The 22,682-nt window shown below is 45.1% G+C and overlaps 2 protein-coding genes and 1 long non-coding RNA gene across 9 annotated transcripts in view; 1 reads left to right on the top strand and 2 right to left on the bottom strand.

The window, feature by feature from the left end:
- Positions 1–78: 78 nt before the first annotated feature.
- Positions 79–14,271, bottom strand: FYTTD1 (forty-two-three domain containing 1). Of its 2 annotated transcripts, none has more exons than XM_071437845.1 (9): positions 14,082–14,271; positions 10,994–11,125; positions 7,825–7,970; positions 6,945–7,057; positions 5,902–5,998; positions 4,935–4,996; positions 4,024–4,098; positions 3,121–3,247; positions 79–2,043 (listed from the first exon to the last, which is right to left on the bottom strand). In XM_071437845.1, the coding sequence occupies exons 1-9, from the start codon at positions 14,254–14,256 to the stop codon at positions 1,948–1,950; spliced, it is 1,023 nt and encodes a 340-aa protein (XP_071293946.1). In that variant the 5' UTR covers positions 14,257–14,271; the 3' UTR covers positions 79–1,947. The 2 variants fall into 2 exon arrangements, with proteins under 2 accessions (XP_071293946.1, XP_071293947.1); XM_071437846.1 differs by having other exon boundaries at positions 14,109–14,271.
- Positions 8,415–10,973, bottom strand: LOC139595015 (uncharacterized). The gene is made up of 2 exons (XR_011680822.1): positions 10,385–10,973; positions 8,415–10,349 (listed from the first exon to the last, which is right to left on the bottom strand). It is a non-coding gene; the product is annotated as an uncharacterized lncRNA (long non-coding RNA).
- RUBCN (rubicon autophagy regulator) overlaps positions 14,261–22,682 on the top strand; it is a 29,731-nt gene continuing 21,309 nt past the window's right edge. For 5 of the 6 annotated variants that reach the window (XM_071437816.1, XM_071437817.1, XM_071437813.1 and 2 more), the window contains exon 1: positions 18,116–18,227. In XM_071437816.1, coding sequence (XP_071293917.1) covers positions 18,190–18,227 — 38 coding nt within the window. In that variant the 5' untranslated portion in view covers positions 18,116–18,189. Of the gene's footprint in view, positions 14,360–18,115; positions 18,228–22,682 lie in introns of those variants that run through there. The other variant, XM_071437818.1, reaches the window with a different exon arrangement.

The raw sequence follows: 22,682 nt of genomic DNA, 5'->3' as shown, positions 1-22,682 counted from the left end.
AAGAACCCCTTGCAAGCTATCAGAAAATTCACATAACCAGTATATTGCCCAGGTGGTTATAACAGGAACAAGACAATATAAAACCTGTAACTTTTTATTAAAAAAAAAATTAACAGCTTCAGAATAGATCAAATGTAATAACTTCTCCAAAAATACCAAAAGGTACAGTGTAAAGCATCTTCTCATTAAATACAAACTAGCACTTTTGATGCACTGCATCAATGTTTTGCATCTAGGCTGATGCAAAAGAATTTTTTTGTTGCATCCTGGCACATGAAAAACGTATACACTGAAACAGGATGACTGACTACTCTTTACCTACTCAAGTTCTAACAGTGGGACATTTATTTAAAAAAAAATTCCTACTAGTAATTGAGAAAGAAACCTTAACACCATTACATTTAGTTTGCCTCTGCTAAGGTATATTTTCCAACATTAAAAACAAGGGTTTAAGTCCTATTTAGCATCAGAGTGCACTCTGACTTCAAAACGATACCAAAAAAAAAAAAAAAAAGCCCTTCTGCTGTCAAGTGCTCTTCAAGGCTGAAGTTGCCAGTATATGCTAGTTAACTTGGAATTTGAGATAAAAATGCAAGGAAACCAACTCTGTCAAATATAAATTCTTCAAGAATGTGAAAAGGAGTTAAACCTGCTTCAAACGCCATGAACGTTCCTGGATGCAGCAAGCCAGCCCCTCTTATACCTGACTGTACCTAACCCTCCTCACCAAAAAGCAGTGCCAAGATCATCAATGCCTGGTCTGGAAGCAATTCTGAAGAGGTGCCTCAGTTTTAGGGATTATATACATACAGATTGAGGATGCCCCAGTTGTTACTGTCCTGCAGATTCTGATGCACAGAGCTATGCTTAAAGCAGGTGGCTACATGTTCCTGCCTAATGCCTTACACAGGCTGGCAAAGTGAGGGCTTTCCTCCAGAAACGTTCCTCAGTTTCAGACAATTTCCAGATGTCTGACCACTTTGGATCAGCTTCACATCTTACCTCTCTTTGGTATAAACAAACAAGTGCCACAAGATTGTTTGCCTCCAGCTATTTTTAAGTTAGAGAAAACCCTCTGGGGCAAAATATGCAGGATGAGAATCCTGTATCTGGGAGGGCAAGAAACTCTACCATACTGCTGACTTCCTTGTGAAGGAAGGCTTTATCTTTTCCTATCAAATTATTCAAAAACGTGAAGTTATTGCATTTAGTTTGTGAAAAACATTTCAAAAAGAAATAAAAATCAGAAGTTTAAGAAGAAAAGGAGATGGATAAACTCCATTTACAGAGGAGAATGATGAAGTTGAGCTATTTGGAATACAAAGGACTCTCAGGCTGCCTCTGCAGTATTCCTCCAATATGGTATATGATCTGGACCACTTTTAAGGATAAGAGTAGAATAGTCTCCATCCCAGTTACAAATTTTGGGTCTCAGCTAAGAGCTTTATTTGTGAATGTGAGGATGCAAAACAGTTTTCAAGAAAGGAAAAAAAATGGAACTTTAAAAGCACAAAGAAGTACAGAACCAATGCTCCCATGAAAAATGCCGCTACATCGCTACCAAAGTATCCACGGACTGAGGCTCTGTGCTAAACTGTCTCTGAAAGAGAGCTCAAAGGCAGTCCCTAAAAAACCCTAAAATGGGGTTTGTAATTAAACACTTAAACAATCTTTACCATAACAGAGGGGTGAAAGAACTCAGCTGGGCAACAGAATCTTTTCCAACCAGGTGATGGTGCCACTACGTCGGATCAGTTTCTTTCCACTTTTCTCCCTCAGGGCATTAAGTCTTTTACCATTCCAAGTAAAAGTAATAAAGAGAGATAGCTCTGCCACCATCTTAGCAAGATGTCTGGAGAATTCTAGTGACATATGCTGTATTCTTCTGCCCACTTCTATTTCAGGGGCTTAGGTAGGTGGGCTCAGTGCCCAAGTCCATCTGCCAGGTTAGCCCACTGTTACAAAACGGCTTCCTTTGTTCTGAGACAGTGCTGTCCTCTGCTCCTTCAGGATCCCAAATCGCTCGTTCAACGTCATCCCTGTCTGAAAAATAACATAATTTAACCAAAACTTTAAAGGTGTTGGGTTAATTTAATCAAAGTAATGGAGACAGAACAGTTTTTTCTTCAGTCTGTATCATCACTTGACTCCTCAGTTGCTTCACTTGGATTTTTTGTCACTTCCCACACCATTTAAAAATCAGATTGGACTACACATCAAGAGCTTGCATTTTCAGAATTCATTAAGAACACATGGTATATAATGTCAATATTCAAAGCCTACTCAAAATATTTTAAGTTAAACTGAGGACAAACAGACTGAAAAATGGAACTTCCAGTACACATTTCCCCACATAGATTCTCTGCAATTTCAACAAATGCAACATTTTCACCATTTTAATGCAGGTTGCTTTCCAGTTCACTCAGCTAAGGCAGCAAGCTGGAGTCTAATCCAGAAGTTCAATCAATTTTACACTACATTAGTAGACTTTCTGACATAGTTCTTATTCCTGGATGGAACAAATGCAGATCAATGCCTTGACTGCATGCAGATTTCTACAGCTGGCACTAAGGAGCTGATTACAAGAACAGCATCTAACTCTGCCACCCTGTAAGAATTCCTTCAATGACAGCATTAGGATTGCTGCACCAAATCACCTGTCTTCATGAAACTTGTGAAAAATTGCTCATCTTTCAAGCCCTTAAATGCTCACATTTAGTTGTTTTTTTTTTCCTAGATGGGCAGCAAAAGTTGCCTTATAAGTTTGGCTGCCAGGGTTCCAGGCAGGTCACACAGCTGAAAGCAGCTCATCCCTGAATTATTCACAGTTGCTGATGCAAGCACAGCAGGAGCACCAGAAGCCTTTTAGAAATATTCAACATTTTAAATCCCATTTAAATCATGTGGGCATGCAAGGCATGAACGAGAAGAACAAGAACAGTGAGTTTAGCTACTTGCTTGAAGTTACACAGCGAGTTAGCGGAAAGACTGGAAGTGGAAACAAGAAGTAGTCACTAGTTCTCTCTTTCTGTCACTTGGGAGTCTAGGAGCAAAGTGCCTCACTGGCTTTTATTGGTCTTGAAACTACTTTCACAGTTATGAAAGGAAAATTGCATTTACCTGTTTTCCAACACTATTTATATCAAACTGCAATGGAACCCCTTTTGGAATCTTCTTCTCTTCAGATTGGTCCCTCTTCATCAGAAATGATGGCACAGGACTACGAGTTAATCGTAGTTTCTGGGACCTGTGAAAGAAGAATGTTGCAAAGGACATGATGAACATGTGTTTTATGCAAGAAAGCCTTAATGCTGATAGAGGGTACGGATTTTGCATCAAACCATTTGACCAGGCTGGCTGAAAAGCTGGACGGTGCAAATTCAAGAAGGCAAGTCAGGCAGAACTAAAAAAGGGACCATTTGTTATTGTTATCAGACACCAAGAGTCCCAGCAGGAAACCACCTTATTTTTTATCTGTAATTCTATTGACAAACATGTAATTTGTGGTTAATTCATCCTAGAAATACAAAAAATATAAATTGGTACAGTGTCCCTTACTGATAAAATGCTACCAAGGAAATGCTAATCAAGACATTTTAAAAATATACCACCTATAAACAACAGTACCATCAACTTCCCAAACACAAACACAGCAATGGTCTCTTTAAGCACAAGTCCAGCAGTATTTTTATGAATCAGGGAGTAACTGTTACCATTATATATCAAGTAGGTGCTCATTAATTTCCACTCTGAGGTGGAAAACAGCTGTGACATGGCTTGATTTGGAAGGCACAGACAAAGTGAAAATGTACCAGCCCACCACTCTTCCACTCTATACACCACATCAAGCTCCTAACTGGGAGCTGACATGTGAAATCCAGCTGTGATATTATTCAAACACTGCTCAGAAACACTCAGAAAGGGGCCAGACTTAAAAGTCTTCACAAGAAGCTATCACTTTGAAGTCACCTGAAACACTTTCATTTATGTTCAGAACATTTCAGAACTTAATTGAAAACTCACACTGGGCTTATGATTGCTCCTGGGTTGTCAATAGACACGGTCAGGATCCCTCCACTTGTGGTAGAAGTTCGCCATCTAGTTTGAAAACACAAAAATCACTTAAAATTGTGCAGAGATTTCAGTCAGGGTATTTTTAAAGGTATGTTCAAAATACTGGCCAGCAAAGAACGTGCAAGCTTTTGGAATGTTGGCTAGTACAAAATCACATGCTATTGACACCTGGCTATTGATTCTTGTACCTTTTACATTGCCTACACCTATTCAGAACACTAAATCACAGGCTGTTGAAGTGCACCAGAACTACGGCACCTACTCAAGAGTTCACTCCTTTAAAACATTTCCCTGCCACAGATGGGGCCAAGTGGCCCACACAGCAAATTCAAGAGGTGACAGACTCCACTCTGTGGCACCTGCTGCTTTCCTCAGCCTTTTGTGTTCCCAAGAAACACCCTGCAAAGAGCCCAGCAAGCACAGAATAGTATGGGAAGAGTATATGGGGGAAGAGCCAAGTGGCCTCATTGGGCTCTGCCTTTTTCATTTCTAAACTGCTTCACAGGCTGATATGCATATTAAATAAAAGGAAAATTACAACAAGAGCTCAGGATAACATTGACATTTGAATTTTTCTTCTAGTCTATGCAGTATTCATGAGTACTAGAGATTAGCCTGATCCTCTTACAGTCTTCCCCCTTATTCCTGCAAATGTCTTATGCAAACCAACTCCTCCTGGTTAAATTAGAAGATAATTTAGGAAATAACTGAGAATAGGGGGAGGATCACTGTCACTCTAGTTGATGTGCCTAGAGGGGAAAAAAATCCACCCCCCCTTCTATTATCATATCCGGGAAGTCTGAGCTAAAATGAGAATCTTATGTGCTACAAAGCTGAAAATTTCCAAATTAGATACTTACTGACGAGTTCTCTTTACTGTTTGATTATCAAGATCATCTGTTGACTGCACTTGGGCCTGCACCTGAAAACACATCAGTACAGACACCAGATTTGAATATTGTTTCAATTCCTATTGTAGCAGCTGGAAATAGAGAAGTTCAAAAACAGAAGTTTAAAGCTGTTACTACATGCTGCACAAACAGGGTTGTACTTTCAGAGGGACTTCAAAGATAAGAGTCCTATTAATTTCCTAAGACCTTGAAAAGAAATTACTTTAAGAACATAGAATGATTTAAACAAAACTGCCCATAGAGCAATAGCAACATTTTGGAGGACTATGTCAGCCTAAGATAGATCAAAATGTTACTACAGTAGCAAGAAAAGTCTGTCTAGTTCCTGATCTTGTCTGTAATTTTGCAAACCATCTGGAAGGAAGACAACAGCTACTTACAGTCACAACGATGGCAGATGTAGAATGAGGGCACAAATAAAAACCAAACCCACCACTTTTCATTCACTGTGCACTCTCTCCATCCTACTAAAATAACTAAAAAATCCTTAAGTAACTAAAATAATTGAAATAAATAACCCCAAAATAACTAAAAAAGCAAACCAAATCATAATCAGATTCTTAAATGTGTTTCTGCTCTATTATTTATCTGAAAACAACTTCTAAAAAGCTGGACGGAGCTTTCTACCATTAACTTCTGAAAGGAAAAATGAATACCTTGCAAATACCCTCAAACACTGGCAAGTTCCATGCCCCTCAGAATTGCTCAATTACACTGGAATGTGAAGCAAGACTCGATGGATTACAGTAACTAGAGAATGAGTGCACTTCCCTAGAAGAACCTGTGGCTATTCCCCAGTGCACCTGAAGTTTCTACTCAGATCTGATATTTGAAGTTGATTCATTAATATCAGTGTTACAGGTTAGCTTAGAATCTATAGCCCAACTGCCTTGTTCTTTTCAAAATTTGCATTTACCTTCAGGCCTCTTCTAAACAGGAAAGTTGCTTGACGAGTATCTTTCTGCTGATTTAGTTTGTTTCCAATTCTGACAAATGTAGATGGCATGTTATTCCTGTAATATTTATTAAAAATATAGTTATAAAAGGCTCCACAGGGAACACCTTAGAGACACTACTATGGAAGTCAAAAAAGTGCCCAAAAGATCCATAAGGACATCTTTAGTGCTGCCTCTTTGAGGCTGAATGCTTCAGCTGGGATAAGCTCCTCATCCACTATGAATGAAACATATTACTGATAAATGGAGAAATCACTGCTGGTACACAGAAGCCTAATGTTCATACATCACAGGACAATATGGTCATTAATTCTGCTTTTCGCTTTGCTCAGTATCCTCCAGCACTTTAAACATTGCTGGTTACATGAAAAAAAAATTAAAATCAGTATGTATAAAGAAAGTTTGTTTACAGTTTTCACAGTATAGTCACAGAGTGAAACCTTTTATCATGGAGACCATTTCCATTGCAGTTTATAACACATGGTAATTCCAGCACAAATAAAACATACAGTGGCTTTCCTGAAGCTGCAGATGGCACCAGCTTCCACAAAAGCATTTAGAAAGTTCACTAAACCATGGCTAACACTTCTGAGCTATCAAAAGCCACAGCAGCCATTTCCAAACAGAATCATGAAACACAGAATGGTTTGGGCTGGAAAGAAGAACCCCTAGATTCAACCCCCTGTCATGGGCAGGGATACCTTCCACAAAATCAGGTTGCTCAAATATAGGCTCCTGTGATTTAAGTGAAGGCAGAATAGCAGGTGCTCACACATAGAGGCACTTCCTGAGTGCTCTACATCATAACAAACATCTGGCTTTGTATTGAGACCATGTTTGGCACATTCTTGGCTTCCAGATTTGTACAACTTCACACACAAACTGGTCTTGACCATATTGCTACTCCAGTACCTACTGTCTTCTCTCAGCCTCAGTCCTGTCAAACAAGATTCACCATGGGAAGTTGCCAAGTAGTGTTCAGAAAGCAGGTTTGGTAATTTACCTCCTGTTTAGCAGAGCAGACCTCCTGAGGGCAGGAGCTTGTTTTCTCTGCATTTCAGATTGTCTCTGCAGGTTTGTTTTCCTTTTCAAGACCGGGTAATTCCGCTGTGCATTCTTAAAAAACAATCAACATATTCAGCATAATGTATGCTATACACACACCAACATTTTTATTTCAGCTTCCATATACAAACTGTGATTAGAATACACTTGGCTTTGCCTACCCTTCACAATCTAGTGTAATTTGAAAACACATTCTACAATTTAATGAATTCTATATTCTCCACATCCTCAGGAGGAAACAAAAAGCAACATACCTTAGCAGTTATTTTTTCAAAATATTTTTTCATTTTTTCCAAACTGAGAAAAATCCATGCTGCACATGTCTTAAAATTAGCATTTGTCAGAAATCCAAAGGCAATCCCAATTCTATAATATTGAATGAGATGAAGCAGGCAACAATGCACTGGAGCAGTGCAGAGAAGGGAGCCTACTGATGGAGTTTAGTATTCTGCAAAAACTTGCATTTTTGTAACAGTAGAAGTTTAGCACCTGCAGGTTGGCTGAATTATTGGTCTGTAAGAAAACCAATTTTGCTTGTAAAAAATACAGTAACTCCCTCCATACTCGCACAGAATATACTTCTGTACTTCAACTCTCATGACTTGCAACCCAATTAGGTGTTAGAAACTATTTTCACACCCAGTCATTATCCAGCCCACTCAAAACAAACAAGAACTCAGCTAACACATTCCCAATTTGATAAAAGCTTGTACCATTTCTCTCCATTTTATATTTCAAGAGCAGTTTTCTGAAGCACTCGTGTTTCATTTTTTTAACCTGTTCTGACACAAATCACCAGGGCTGCATTAATGAATTACCTTCTCACTCAGTGGCTGTCTGTTCAGAGGACTGATTCCTTTGTGTGAACCCAGAGCTTTCTTGGCTGCCAGGCCAGTTATGACTCCATAAGAACGCTTCTTCCCTGCTATCTTCTTTCTGCGCCCCAAACGATTCTTTCCATAACCTGCAACGAGCACAGAAAGCTCAACAATTCTTCCTGAAGAGAAAAGGTTCATGCTTTAAGATGCCTTGCAGGCAGCACAAGTTATTTGGCTGCACACTTCAACCTTAGAGCAGAGGCCACCACTACATTTGACAACAATTTGGTCACTCAGTTGTTTATCAGGTCTGGCCCAAGCCCCAGCACAGCAATGATCGGTTTCTCATACCGAGCACAGCTTTACTGTAGTTCACTGCATTAATTTCTGCTGAAAATTTCTTATTGGACATGTCTGCAGGGAGAACTTAAAAGTCTTTTAGCACAGAAAACTACCAAAATACTCTGAAATGGAATTTCATCAAGCACTGAACAATATAAAACCAAACCAGAGTCCCTTGGCTTCCTACTCATTCAGCAAACTTCAAATTACTACTTTAATTTAAAAGGAAAAAAAAAACCCAAACTAAAACAGCTTCAAAGATTATTTATTTTAATCAGTGGTTCCCAAGACATGACTTAGAAGGAAAGAACATAGCAATTGGCCCACAAAAGCATATTAAACAGCACATGAATTATATCACATTTGAAGTGTTTTCAATTAGAAGTCTGCATGGCAGTGCAGCCAATCTGAGGACTGAAAGCAGATTTTGAATATAAAAGGCTTGTAAGTCTGAGGTCTGTAGTATCTCCAGTTACCAGGGTTTGATTAACCCAGTCTGGAGTCATTTAGCTTCATGCTGTGAATACAGACCATGCTCCAATTTTGTCCCCAAGCACCCTCGCCTCTAGAACCTCAGACTGCAAAACAAATTTCAGACTGAGGAGTCAGCTCTCCAAGCAACAGACACATTTAGTTTTAACATATCTGACTTATCAGCATTGATAATAAATCTGTGCTTTCTCATGAGACAGGAGCCATGACATGAGGTAAGCCACTGGTCAGAATCCAGCTCAGATCAATTTGCCATGGAGAACTGCTGTGTACACACATTTTGTGGCTGGTTAGCAAATGCTCTTCTTTTCCAAGAGAAAAGCTGAGAAACAGGGTTGCTTAGGCTGAAAGGGACCTCACAAGCTCTATAAACCAACCTCTGCTCAAATAAATGAAAACCTCAGTTAGCTCAGGCTGCACAGGGCTTTGTGCAGTTGCATTCTGTGTATCACCAAGGACAACTTTTATTTAAATGAACAATGCTCATCTCTCTGCTTTTAACCCCAAAAGCTGAATAGAATCCAGCTCAAGTTCCTCACTTCTTTCCAGAAAGTTTGGCAGCCACTTCTAAAACCCATGAACTGAACACTGTTGATCATTTGTGGTTTCTGCAGTTGTCCACAGAGGCTTTGCTACTTATCAGGGTAACTTCAATAGCATCAGAGCAAAAATAGCAATAAATCTACTGGTAAGCTACTAATAACTAGAATGCTCACAATAACTATTTAATGACACCTTCTGCTTAAAAACAATACAAGAGATTTGTTTTCACTGGGAGAAAATGTGCCAAGCTGTATAGGAGGGAGCAGTTGAAACTATTCACAATTTCAAGATGTCACGAATCTGGCAATTTTGCAAAGAAATTGTTTGCTTTTTTCCTATAACACAGGCAGAGAAGCTGGTAAGGTTCCAGAAGCGAAAAGTAACTGCCTAAGACAGTAGTATTTAGAGTTTCAAGTTTACAGATCAAGTTTCTCCTAAAATTCTAAATCCTAATACTTGTTTCTTTTGTGGTCTTTTGATGCTAAACAATTGCACTTGACAACTGCAGTTATAAACAGAGCTTACATGTTTGATAATCTACAACTTAAATTCACTTACCCTTCACCCACACAAATATCCTCACACCTGGGCTGAGAGATGTACATTTTTCTCCAGCCCTGTCACCAATTTATTAGAGATGTACAAGTAACACAGTTGTGTGGGCCTGCATAGAAACCAAAACTCCTCTGAGCCCTGAGTAATGCAGCATTTCACTGATCCCTAAAGACATTTGTGTCTAAGACACAAAGGAGGAGCTGCTGCTACAACAAACACTAAGCAAGACAAAGATAACACAGGGATCATTGTGAGTACACCAGACAGATGTGTCTTTGTTTTAAAGGAATGCTACTAAACAAGAAATTGCATGTATTAACCTGAATACCTAATTAGCTCATGGTGGTAAGCTTTCTTATCAGACAGTATTCTTCCACATTTTGATCATCCTGTACTAAACAGATACTTTTCAAAGCCAATTGCAAGCAAAACCCGCCTGCAATTCAAGCAGGAGCTCTCCATGTACTGAACTAAAGCCTGGGAATAATTTTCAAACTTGTACTGTTTATCAGAAAACCCATGAGTTACTCAGGGGAACCTACAGCAAAGCTGTTATTGTGCACTTTTCCTCTCCTCACTCCCTGTCTATATGACTTTTTCCCCTTTTTGTATTCCACTGTTAAAACACTGGCTTCCCCTTTTTGTATTCCACTGTAAGAACACTGGCTGAATAAGGCTGACAGCTCTTCCTTTGCATCTCAAGCTCTTACAAGAAAAGCCAACTCACACTGTGCACTCTCCATTTAAATATTCCTGAGCCAGGATCACAGTCTATAGTAACAGATAATTTGGGGAGGCCTGTAAAGGGAATTCTACCCAGCAAATATGAATTTGCTTTTCTTTTGCACAAAGCTCTGGCAAGGCCTTCACATCTCCCAGTACAAAGGCTTTGGCATAAGCACTTGTTCTGTCCATCTCTGAGAAAGGGCAAGGTATCATCACAATTTCCAAAATTAAAATTGAACTGAAGAATCAGAAAGCAAGCCAATTCTTCCTTGAGTCAAGGACAGTCCTTCAAGCATCCAAGCTCCCTGGTGGCCAAACATGTCAATCACTTTCTCACACTGAATCAGAAACAAAACCAAGTATAAATAGATTAAAAATACCCCTGAATTACAATCAAAAGACACTATCTGAAAGACAAGTGAACTGACCATGTCAATCCACACATTTCATTATTCTATCTTTCAGCTCAAGAAAGATAATGTGGAATCTGTGTTCTGTTTGGCACACACACCTTTCTGCTGTTGCATTCCCCACTTGGAGCCTTGGGAACTGAACTGTTGAGCTCGATTCTGCTGAAGCCCTCTTTTTATTTTGGGAGAATATTGTTTTCTTTCTTCTTTCTTGTTCAGCTTGATGATATCATCTACAAAAAGAAAAAAGAAAAAATTGACATACTATATAAAATACTGAATAAAACCCCCAAACAGCCTGGAGTCACAGGAGTCAGACCAGTCTATCCTGCAAAGGCAGCACATACAAGTTAAGGTTCCAGAAACATCAGCACTATAAACATCCAGTCCCTATTATGTCTTACAGAAGTTACTTTATAATACAATGCCTCAGCAGAAGGGAAGCAGTTGCATACATCCAGAAAATGTGAGACACACGTAAGATCATGGCATTCAGCCCAGAATTAAATTTTAATTTGAGCGACTCCATTAGTTTTTGTACATGGTTCAAGAAAATGAAACTTTGCAGAGACCAAATAAAATGTCAATTCCAGCCTTAGCTCTTTCATCCTAAGCTACTTAAGGAAGATCACACAGACGCAACTCAAGCCATCAGTTATCTTCAGATGTTCAGCAGGACTGAAATGATGGGGGAAAAGGCAAGCAAGACATCTCTCCCCAGGAATCTACAATCCAAAGCAATCACCTTATCTATTGTCCAGGGAAACAATCCCAGACAAGCTATTATTCAGCTCAAAAATATGTGTAAGAAACAAGCTGATGAAAAGCAAACAGCAGGTCTGTCCAGTGCAAATTGTGCTACACCAGCCTGACTGCCTTCACTGACCTGGTAGCCAGCCCAGGAGAGAAGAGCAAAGCAAGAGGTGTGGCAGCTTTTATCTGACTGCCAGCTTGTTTACAAGAACACCTTAAAGGAAACTGCCAAACTGCATTTACTGCATCTTTATCATGAGAGCACAACTGATAAAAAATGTCATGTTTCAATAGGGAGCCTCCCCAAATAGCTGGACAGTCTTTTTTCAGTCAAGGAAAGATGGAAATGGGTTTACTGTGTTTGTGGCTGAGTTCAAATGGACTCATAAGGGGCAGAACAGAGAAAACAGTGTAAAAACATAAACAGCAAAAACCACAACACTATTATCCAATGGTTTGCATGCTGTCAAGTGAAAGCTAAGAGAACATGAATTCACTTTGCTGCAAAAAACTAGCAGGACAAGAATACTGATACAGGTGACTCAGGGATTGATATCTACACAATCTTCTTGACCAAAGGGGGTGTCCCTGGAACAAGGATTCCAAACTATCCTTTTATACACAAAGAAAACCAAAGCCACTTCAAACATGGATTCATGCTTCACAGTTCATCTGTTTCATCTTGAATCAATTTTTTTCAAGTTGCTGCACACAAGGTTACAACTTTAAATTTAGACTTAAGATTCAGCTATTCTCTTATTTGGGTAAATGAAGGACATTTGGGACTTCATGCATTTGTTAGAGGAGCCACACTGAAGCAGTCTCCTATCTTGCATGAGATCAGAGACCACAATTACAGCTAGAACAGCAGAGTTATCTGGGAGCAGTATCAAACTGGAAGCTCAGCTGCACATAACACAATCAAAACATGTTTAATCTTTATCACTATATGAGAATTTACTCAACATCATGATCTCAATCTTAAGACTTCCTAGATTAAGGTCATGTCAGTTTCTTTGATATCACACTAGATGTGGGACTGCATTTTCCCTTTGGCTATACCTGACACAGAGCTTTCACTTGGGGACAGCAGCTGGGGTGACAACGTTCTTACACACCCAAAGAAATACCCACTTCACACCACCACTTTAAAACAACATCCTCATGACACTGCAACAGTCCTTTGCAGTCTGCTAGTTAATGGCCAGGACATGTAAACTGACTGAAAGGTTAACTCAGCCAGGAAACATTAGAATATGTGAAAATACAACAAGCCAGGATCAACAACTCTATTAGCAACCCTGAAAACAAAGATTGTGTGCAATGGGTAAAAACAGATTTAGTTTTCTATGAATGCTGTAGCACTACTCTACATTCAAACTCTAAACATCATTTCACAAGTTATCTCCACTGCCCAAAGAACTCCACTGAATTATTTACAGAGGGAAAAATTGTACATATCCTCTTATTTTACGGTGGCCCACAAGAGACCAAGTCCACCATTAGTAATTTCAGTTCACACTATGAATCTGTTTTTTGAAGAAAGTCTCCTGATAGCACCTATCTATGATGCTCTGGTAGCATCACAAAGCAGTATTGGAGTGTACAAAACCAATTAAATTTTCTTTTTTTCCTGATAAAAGTAAACTGGAAGATGCAGCCCACGAACACACCAAACTGTCCCTGACTGTTAAGGGGACTCAGTACACAGCACCAGAACAGAACTTCTCTGAGATACCTCACGAAGTATCTACAGTGTGGGTGTCAGTTTCTCGGACACGCTGGAGACACAGCTCTGCAGGTTTGTAATGAGTCTGTGCAAGTTCCTAACACACACACCCCGCAATAGGAGGGCAGGGGACAACGGGGCAGATTGTCACGGCTAACTACGCGGTAGAGGTGACGTCATGCTCGGCGTGGCCGGTCTTATCCTGCAAAGAGGTTACACGGGAGACTTGCCACTGCTGATTTCCAAACCTGAGAAGAATAAAAAGGCCAGGCCAGCTGAGAGACCACCAAACCTCACCCATCCCTGTGGTTGCGAGCGCCAGGCGAGGCCCTGGGACGCTCCCCGAGCCCGCCCAGCCTAAGGCCTGAGTACTGTGGGCCTCACCGGGCCAAAAGCGGGCAGAGCGCCGCTCTGCGGCCTGCTCACACCACCAAGCGACACAAAGGGGTCGCGGCTCTTGCCCGCAAAGGACCGCGACCCTGGATCCGCGCTGCTCCCGGCGGCTCGCCCAGGACTCGCCCCTATGCCCAGCCCCCGGCGCCACCCTCGCCCCTCCTGCGCTCCCGCTGTGGGAGGGTCCCGTCCTTTCCCCTCCCCACCCCCCGCCCTCGTTGGTTCCGCCCGAGCCGGTGCCCCCCGTTGGTTCGTTCCGCCCCTCCCCGTCCCCGGCACTTGGTTCAGCCCGAGCCCTCCGCCCTGTCACCTACAGCGGCCACCCCGGCCCCGCTCCTCACCCAGGGACATGTCGATCTTCTCCACGCTCTCGCCGCCGCCGTGCCGGGCCCCCGCCGCGGCCGAGGAGCCCGGGAGCGGTGCCGCAGCCCCGAACGCGTTCATGGCCGCCTCCCTCACACCGGACCGCCCCCAGCCGGGCCCGCGCATGCGCAGAAGCTCCGCCCAGCCCAGGGCACAGCCGCCCGCGCCGGGGAGCGGCGCAGCGCAGCGCCTCTCTGGCACCGCGCCTCCTGGCGGCCGGGAGGAGCAGGTACAGCGGGCGGGGGGCGATACCGGGTGGCGATGGCGGGGGGCGATGCCGTGGGGGCGATACCGTGGGGGCGATACCGTGGGGGCGCGGATCTCGCTGTGTGCTGGTTTCCAGAAGTGGTTTCTCCAGGGACAGTGTCCTTGGGAGGAGTGAGTGGCACACCGGCCTGGCCCGGGGGGTGGCGGTGGGAAGCGGAGCTGCCGGCAGGGTGCTGGGGGATGGAGGACAGTGCCGTTGTGCCGTAGGACACCGAGTCCTGGGCTGGCTCCAGACCTGCTGGGGGCTGAGCGGGGTCACGGAGGTGGCTGGATGCATGGAGCACCTCTCTACGAAGTCAGGCTGAAAGATTCGGGGGTTTTCAGCCTGGAGAAGAGAAGGCTCCGGGAGATCTCATTACCGGCTTTCAGTACTTGAAGGGGCCTCTAGGAAAGATGGGGACAGATTTTCCGCAGGGTTTGTTGCAATAGGACAAGGGGTGATGGCTTTAACCTGAAAGAAGGTCGATTTAGACTGGATATAAAGAATTTTTTTACAATGAGAGTGGTAGAACAGTGGCACAGATTGCCCAGGAAGGTGGTGGATGCCCTACCTCTGGAAACACTCAAGGTCAGGTTGGATGGGGCTCTGAGCAGCCTGATCGAGTTGAACGTGTCAGACCACATGACCTCTAAATGTCCCTTCCAATCCAACCATTCTACGTTGCAGGGCAGGGAAGGGTGTTCAGCTGAGAAGTTGACTATGAGCTGCCTTTGCCTGTGACCCCCATGCAATTGAGAGAAATAATCTGTTGTGTGAACAACAAAACCAATGCAGGGTGGTTTTGAGCACAATTATGTTTTCAAATGTCAAACAGCAGAGTTCAAACTAAGTTCTTATTTCAAAATACCATGTAAAGCTTAAAATTACTACTTAAACCCAGAACAGTGTGTCCGTAGTTTGTTCTCTTTGGGTTCTTTTCAGAGTTGTTATCTTTGCTAGTTTTTGGTCAGAATCATGTGATTGAGAAATTGAGAAGAGAAATTGTTTTTTTAACAAGGAATCTAGCAAAACCTTTCCCTGCTCCCTGTACATTTGCATTCCTTGGAGCTGTGGTATTGGTGGGTCAGCAGTACACATGTGCCTAGTGGGCAGCTGGCTGCTGCTAAACAAGTTACATGCAAAAGGGCTTTTTTACACAACAGCACCTCCTTCATTTGACATTCTATTACAATTAAGGGATAGGAATTATCTCTGGAATCTCTACATCTTGCTCGTGGTTGGTTGAAATTGGTCACTGAGTTCCAGAGACAGAAAAGGAAGGAGCAGATGGACTGACAGGGTGGTCTCAGAGGATGAACTTCCTGCAGAAGCTAGGCAGTAAATGCTGAAAGGAAAACCCACATCTATTTCTCCTGCTCACAATGGTCATTACTGCCCATGCCTCCCCAGGTTTTCTCTGGGAGCTGTGCTGAGGCTGCTGTCCTAAAGGTGGCATGACCAAAGGACAGCTTGTTTTAGGGTCTGCCTGCTTGCCTCCAGAGGGGGAGCTCCATACCGACATTGCAGGGACTGTATTCCAAATGCCCTTGGGTAGGGATAATTATTTCCATACACGACCTTGGACACACCTCCTTGCAGCAGGAACACTCCCACATTTCTTTCATTGCCCACATATTCCATATATGCATTTGCTAAAATAAACACTCTGTGGCGAGGGCAGTATCCCGAGTACCTGACACACAACGAGCTCCTGTGCCTGTAATCCCTGTCACAGCTCTGGGCTGCTGTGCTGGCAGCTACCTGCACTGAAATACTGAGCAGGACTTAAGAATGGGAGATCTTTCCAGGAGTGTTACCGTCAAAGGCAAGAATCAGAGCAGTGAGTTAAGATTTTCTGTCCTCAGCTGTGTCCTGTACTACAGACTGGTGACAAGGCTTTGCTCTCTCCATTTACACTGTCTATCCATATCTTTTTAAATAAGGCCAAAAATGTGTTTCTGAATGTTCCTCTTGCTGCTTCCTATTGTCTAGAAGAGAATGGCCCAGTTACTGTCACAGGACACCTCCAGCAAGTGAGAGATTTTCCCTTCAGGCAGGAGAAACTCGTGACCACAGAGCTGGAGGCTGACAGTTCCACCCTGTTTTCTTCTCTGCATTCTCCATGGGCAGCAGAAGTTCAGACATGGAGTTTTGGACCCACAGATTTAAAAACTTTTGATAACATTTTCCCCAGGTGAGATTGGATGACAAGTGATTGATGATGAGTAGGAGGTTCTTACAATCAGGCTCTGTTTCTAAAGTGAATATGCTATTGCCAGATTAGCACAAACTACTAAAAATAGAGGTGCCAAAAGATGAATTTTTGAAAAAGCATTAAGTCAAATTTCCATGAGGCTGTAGGGTCCAGCTCCATCTGGGCACTGTGTCACACCAATAAACAAATGCTCTGTTTACCCCAAACACACACATGAACTGCAAAGGTGGCAGATGCTACCTGTCCTCGTGACAAGTGGAAATCAGACAAAATCCAGATTTTACCATATCCACAAATTGTGTTTGTTATACAAACAGGATGCCAGCTGTCTGCTGCTCAGCACAACAGAGAACCAGGCACAAGTTGTGATCCTGAAGAGTATTTTCTTTCTGTGTTCAGTATGGCTGGGGATCACGAAGGCAACCATGCAAACATCAGCCCTCGGTTTGCTGTGCGGCTCTCGGGAGCGTGTCAGCATCCAGCCAAGTGACAAAGCTTACACGTGGCACTGAGAGCTACAAAGAACTAAATTAGATCTGTTAGTTTTATCTGCATGCTCTATTTCACCAGGCATGGTCATCTAAAAATCACAGTAGTCCGGATGACTTGATTTCCTCCAATATGTTTACTGTGGGAGTCAGCACAGTCTGATGCCCTGAGACCTGACATGCCAGGCAGTGGTTTCATCAGTGCAGTGGCCTCTACGAGAGGAATTTCTGCCTTACAACTGGACTCAAGTTGTTGTTCCACATTTGTATGCAATTATGATGCATGAGGAGTCCTGGTCTCTTCATTAAGCACCTTCTGAAAAATACGTTATTGTTATTATTATCAAGACCAGCAGTACAGAACCTTGTATCCCTATGTTCTGCAGAAATACTGTACTGGTAAAATAAACCACATAGGAAATGTCACGTCAAGGGGTGCTTTTTCACGTATGCAGCATATAGTTATCACTCCAAGTAACAGTTATAGGGAATTTCCATTTTACAAATGCCTGGCTTTGGTTTCTGAGGCATCAGACAACTACAGAGACATATCTAGGTTTTATCTGGTACTAATTTGTCATTGACTGTTCTCAGTCGAAAGACAGCAGCATCACTTTTTCCTTTTTGAAGTCTCATTTCACAGCATTTCGGTGGAAGGCACATTTCACTGGGCTGTATTTTTCACATCCTCCTCACAGTGGGCAGTAGAGCAGAGCCCTCTGTCTCTGCAGGTGACATCAGTGATGAGCTGTCCCTCTGGGACACGTTGTTTGTTTGTTTTTGTGCCCTTGCCATCGCATTTTCCTCATCACGTCCAAGGCAGGATTTGGTGAGGGTTATTTCAGCAATCATTGTGGTTTTTCCCAGCGCTTTTGGCTGGGGGACACCGAAAGCTAAGGGGCGGGGGAGGCCGAAGCGGACCGCCCGTCATGGCGCCCGAGCGCCGCGGTGCACGCCGGGAGCTGTAGTCCGCCGCGGCACTGGCTGCGCCGCGGAAGCGCGGTGCGCGCCGGGAGTTGTAGTCCGTAGGTGCGGTGGGGCGTGGCGGGCGCTCGCCCCTCCCGCGCGACTGTGTCGCGGTGGCGGCGGCGGGGCCGCGCGCGCCCGGGATGGAGATCGGGCCCCACGCGGGGCACGCGGAGAGCCGGTGGGGCCGCGCGCGGCGGGACAGGCGCGGCGGGAGGGGCGGGCGCGGGTGTCGCGGGGGCCCGGGCCGCGGGGGCGCCCGTGGGAGGCGGGGCACCGGGCGCGGGTGTGGGGCGCGGCGGCAGCGCCGGGCTGCGGGGCGGCGTGGGTGCGCCTGGGGGCGGCCCGGCGCTGTGCGTGTGCACGCGTGGGGGGGGCGCACTCCCGCGCGCGCGTGTGTGTGTGTGTGAGTGTATCGGGGACGCGGCGCGGAATGTGCGGTGGCAGCAGTGCCAGCAGTAGGGATGGATGCGCGGGGGATGCTCCTGGAGACCTCGCGTCCTGCGTGGGTGTGTGGGGGTACCTGGGGGCGAGCAGGCGATGAATAAACCTTTCGTGAGTGGGATCGCTGCTTGCAGAGCGTGACACTGCCCCCGGCTCGGTGCCTCGTGGGAGGGAGCGCACAGCGGGCCGGGCTGTCAGAGCTGTCACCCACCTGCGGCCGCACATCTCCGCTCACTGCCGTGGGAAGGAGTCTTGGCCACTGGAGGGGCGGTGATGGCCGCGGATGTGGCACCTCAGTACCGGTGCTCTGTCCCCACTCTGTCCCTCGTCAGCCGTGGCCAGCACAGCAGCTGCCAAGTCTCTGCTTCACACCCTTGAGCTTAAGGGTGAAACCACCCCACCCTAACGCCGTGCTGCCACCCTTCAGGTGGCTCTGCAGCTCGCTGCTTGGGGATCCTATCTCCTGTCCTTCCTGGCTGCATCCCTTCTTCTTGGTGCTGAACAGAAATTCCTTTATTTATCTCTTTATTCCTGAAGGCAAGAAATTCCTTTATTCCTTTATTCCTCTTTATTCCTTTATTTATCTCTTTATTCCTGTGCCTGCACATGGCTGGTGGTGAGCACAGTGACCTCGGCTGTGTGGTCTCATATTGTGTTTCAGGCCTGGGTTTTTTGTTAGCATTTATGAGCAGAAGAGGCTGTTCCCTGGAGGTGTTTTGATGGCGAGTCCTATTTACTTCACATTTTTACAGGTGCATTGGTTTTGCCCTGGCACTCACAAGCACAGGGTGAATGTTGGATGGAAATTTGAGGTGTTGGCTGGGGAGGAAGGAGCAGCTGAAACTTGATATGAGAGAGAAGCATTCCTTATCTGTGGGGCTCAGCCAGTCGCTCTATTCCTGCTTGCCATATCAGCTGGAAAATGCTACCGGTGCTTTTAAAGCTATAGCACAGGTTTGGGGTGCCTTCTGATCTGCACACTTCGAGCTGTTCTCCCTCTTTACTAATGCTTCAGACTCAGCAGGTTCAAAAGGTAAAAGAAACTGACTGCATTCACTGCTTTGTCTTTCCAGGCTCATCTTTGTGCATTTTCTTGCCTTTGCAAGCACAAGTCCTGCACTACCAGACTCTGCCATCGTGTGACTAATAGGGCTGGGGTGGTGCCACCCCCAGCACTCCCCCAGGGACAAGGAGAGCATCATCCCCCGCTGGTGCTGGCACAGGCAGGAGCCTGCTTGTTCTTCTGGCTGGCACTGATGCCTTGGGGAGGATCCAGCATGGGCCTTACACTGCCTTGTCCTTTGTGTGATGTGGTTAGCATTTTTATTCCCAGCGAGGTGCCATTTCACACTGGATTGTGACTGTTATCGATAGGGAATCACTGGATCCATCTTCTTGTGCATTACAGAAAATGCAGAAGCAAAAGTTATTTTGCTGAAGTCCATCCTTGAGCCAGCACAGGAGAGGACAATGAGGATCTTGTGCTGGATTTTTCCTCCTAGCAGCAGGTCTGAAATGCATCAAGTGGCAGGGCTATAATGCTGGTGTCCAGGGAGGACATTGTCCTTGGAGGCAGGAGGGTTAGTGCTGTCCTGCTGGGCAGAGAGCAGGCTCTTGGGTGATGCAGAGCACACAGCAGTCCCAGGGGGAGCAGGTGGGCCAGTGGTCATCTGGGCAGGTTAGCAAAGAGCTGCCACCTTTGTCTCTGGCACCAGCAAGACCCTCAGGGACAGCAGGGCCAGAGGAGAGGGTTCCTGAAGGGAACCTGTGCTGTGAGCAGTGGAGGGATGTGAGCAGCTGCTCTTAGGGAGGTGAGCTGCTCTGGGGATCTGCTCTGCCTGTCACTGCCTCTGGCTGCCTGCATGCTCGTCACAGGCAGGTCCTGTGCAGATTGAAGCCCAATGGACAGTATCCTGTGTCCACAGGTTGTGGTCATCTGCTTGTAAGAGACTTAGCCAGATGAGCAGGTAAAGCTGCCATGGGAAGGTTAAAAAACACCTTTAATCCCTATTTTCTTCCCTCATCCTTTGCCAGTGCAGAGCAGGAATGCGTCAGCAAGCAGCTCCTCAGGGCTGTGTTTGCTGGGGGCACCCTTTGTGGTTGTGCCCCCGTTTTCCATCAGTGCCAGCTTTCAGCATGGATGCGAGTTCCCCTGCGTGTCCCTTTGCCAGGCAGCCCGCTCAGCGATTCCTGCCCATCCCTGCTGGGCTGGCAGAGCTCTTCTGGCTTCCTCTGCCTGTCAGCCACTCCCCGCGACTGCAGATGAATTGCACGAAGCCTGGCTTCCTTTAATCCCTTTTCCCAGCAGTGCCGAGCCCGGAGGAGCGGGCGGGGGAGTCCAGGGAAGGGGCTGCTGGTTGTCTGGGAGATCTGGGGACAGCGAGGCGGAGCAGGCTCTGCGCAGGGCAGCCTAGTGGAATCTTGGTTTCTGCAGGAGGGAACTGACAGCCAGCACGGGAATGAGTGTCCTTGGGCATTTGTCGGAAGTCCCTCCATAACCTCAGCATCCTTAGCCCAACCTCTTTAGTGTGCTAAGAAGGATCAAGAGTCTTCCAGGTGGAGGTCAGGATTCAAGCAGGCATTGCTGGGTGCCTCCTGCAGAGCACAGGAGATGCACAGGTGATGGTTGCGAGAAAGATGAGCTTCATTTTTATTTTTCAGTTTTGACCACTGGCTACCTGTGTGATTCTGTTTTGGAAAGTAATCAAGGTTTGGTTTTATTTTAAACTAAGAAGTCAGCAGCATGGCTCCCTGCCTCTGCTGTGAGTCACGTTTGATGACTTGGACCAAGAGAAGTTCCTACCCTTGCTGATGTGGAGGGGCTGAGGAAGCCTTGGAAGAGCAAGCAGCATTCCCTGTTGTCAGCAGTGGCAGCATTAAGCCATTTTTTGCTACAAGGCTCGCAAAAAATATTCTGTGTTTATTTATATTCTGTATTCTGTGTTTTATCACTCCAGTGCAAAAGGTTCAGTTATGTTTGGGACAGTTCCCACTGACAGGTTGATGTTGCTGTACTTGGAGTTTGTTGTGGTAAAGAAAGGAGACTTAGGGCCAAGTTTGTGGAGCTGGTGGTTGAAATTGGAGGCTGGATCAGAGGTTGTCTTTAAGGAGGAGAGGGATGCAGCTGAGATCTCACTGCGGCTCCATGGCCCCTGCAAGTACCCTTGGCCCTTCTGTCTGGGGGAACCAAGCTCTGCTGGATCAGGAGAGCAGAAGCATGTGTGGTTCTTGCAGGGAAAGCTCTGGGCTTGTTCTCTGACCCTCTGGGGTATTACTCACTTTGCCCTTATTGTAAATTAAGTTGTTCTCATGATGTAATATGAATTTGTTTTACCCCATGCTAGGCTTTCTATAGCACTAGCAAAGGGGAATCTTCCTTATTCAGGAAAAAAAGCAGATTTCTTAGTAATGCTCTGAACACCAACAGAAAAGGGAACTTGGGCTTTCTCCATCCCTCCTGGTATCTGAAACCAAGGCTCTGTCAGTGGGAGGGGAGAAACCCTGCTGCTAATTCAGGGTTGCCCCACAGTCCAGTCAAAGCTGAAATGTGGTTAGCTGTGCTCTCTCAATTTCCCTGCCACCTGCAGCCAACTATATGGGTCCTCATGTCTTTAGCCTTGTGTCTCTGTGTGCTTTTCAGTGTTCCAGCCCAGAAACAGCTGGGGTTCGGGTATCAGAAAGGTCTTGTGTGTCCAACTTGTGAACTGCTTTGGGCCAACAAGTCCCATAGGATACTTACTGTCCTACCAGGATTTAATTCACTTTTGGTGGATTCAAGATGACCTCTGAAAAGGTGCTTTAATTATGTGGCCTATTCTGTATGTGCTTCTGTGTTGAATGTTTTAACATTCTGAGATTATTTTGTTCAAGGATTGCTTACCCTTAGTTTCCCCATGCTAGGAAAGAGCCATGGATCCTGGTTTCCACCTCTTGAGATGCACAAGTCCTTTAATGAGACCAGCCATTTGGAAAGGCACATCCCTGCATGTGCTACCCTCACATCCTTCTGTGCATCACCTGCTTTTTATAGCCTGAAATAACATGGGAGGGAGTTCCCCTGACTCACTGACTGCAATATCAGTGGCGTGGCTGAGCTTTCACTTGCATTTCTTAACTCTGAGTGTTAGAAATACCTTAGGGAGGAGCTGCTGGTGTTCTGAGCTCAGTGGCTGCAGGTGCTCTTTGACCAGGG

Source organism: Agelaius tricolor, unplaced genomic scaffold (assembly GCF_023055355.1).
Source record: "Agelaius tricolor isolate 1412-34295 unplaced genomic scaffold, bAgeTri1.0.p SCAF_12, whole genome shotgun sequence".
Lineage (NCBI taxonomy): Eukaryota > Metazoa > Chordata > Aves > Passeriformes > Icteridae > Agelaius > Agelaius tricolor.
Note: the sequence above shows the minus strand (reverse complement) of the source record. Positions and strands in the feature narration are given on the sequence as shown.

What these genes read in the sequence shown, in the direction of transcription:
- FYTTD1 (XM_071437845.1), bottom strand. Translation starts at nt 14,256, where the DNA reads ATGCGCGGGCCCGGCTGGGGGCGGTCCGGTGTGAGGGAGGCGGCCATG. An exon ending in TCTGCTCTGCTAAACAGGAG is followed by an intron (nt 5,999 to 6,944) that starts GTAAATTACCAA and finishes TAAATATTACAG; the next exon opens with GAATAACATGCCATCTACAT. An exon ending in TGTTTAGAAGAGGCCTGAAG is followed by an intron (nt 4,997 to 5,901) that starts GTAAATGCAAAT and finishes ATGTGTTTTCAG; the next exon opens with GTGCAGGCCCAAGTGCAGTC.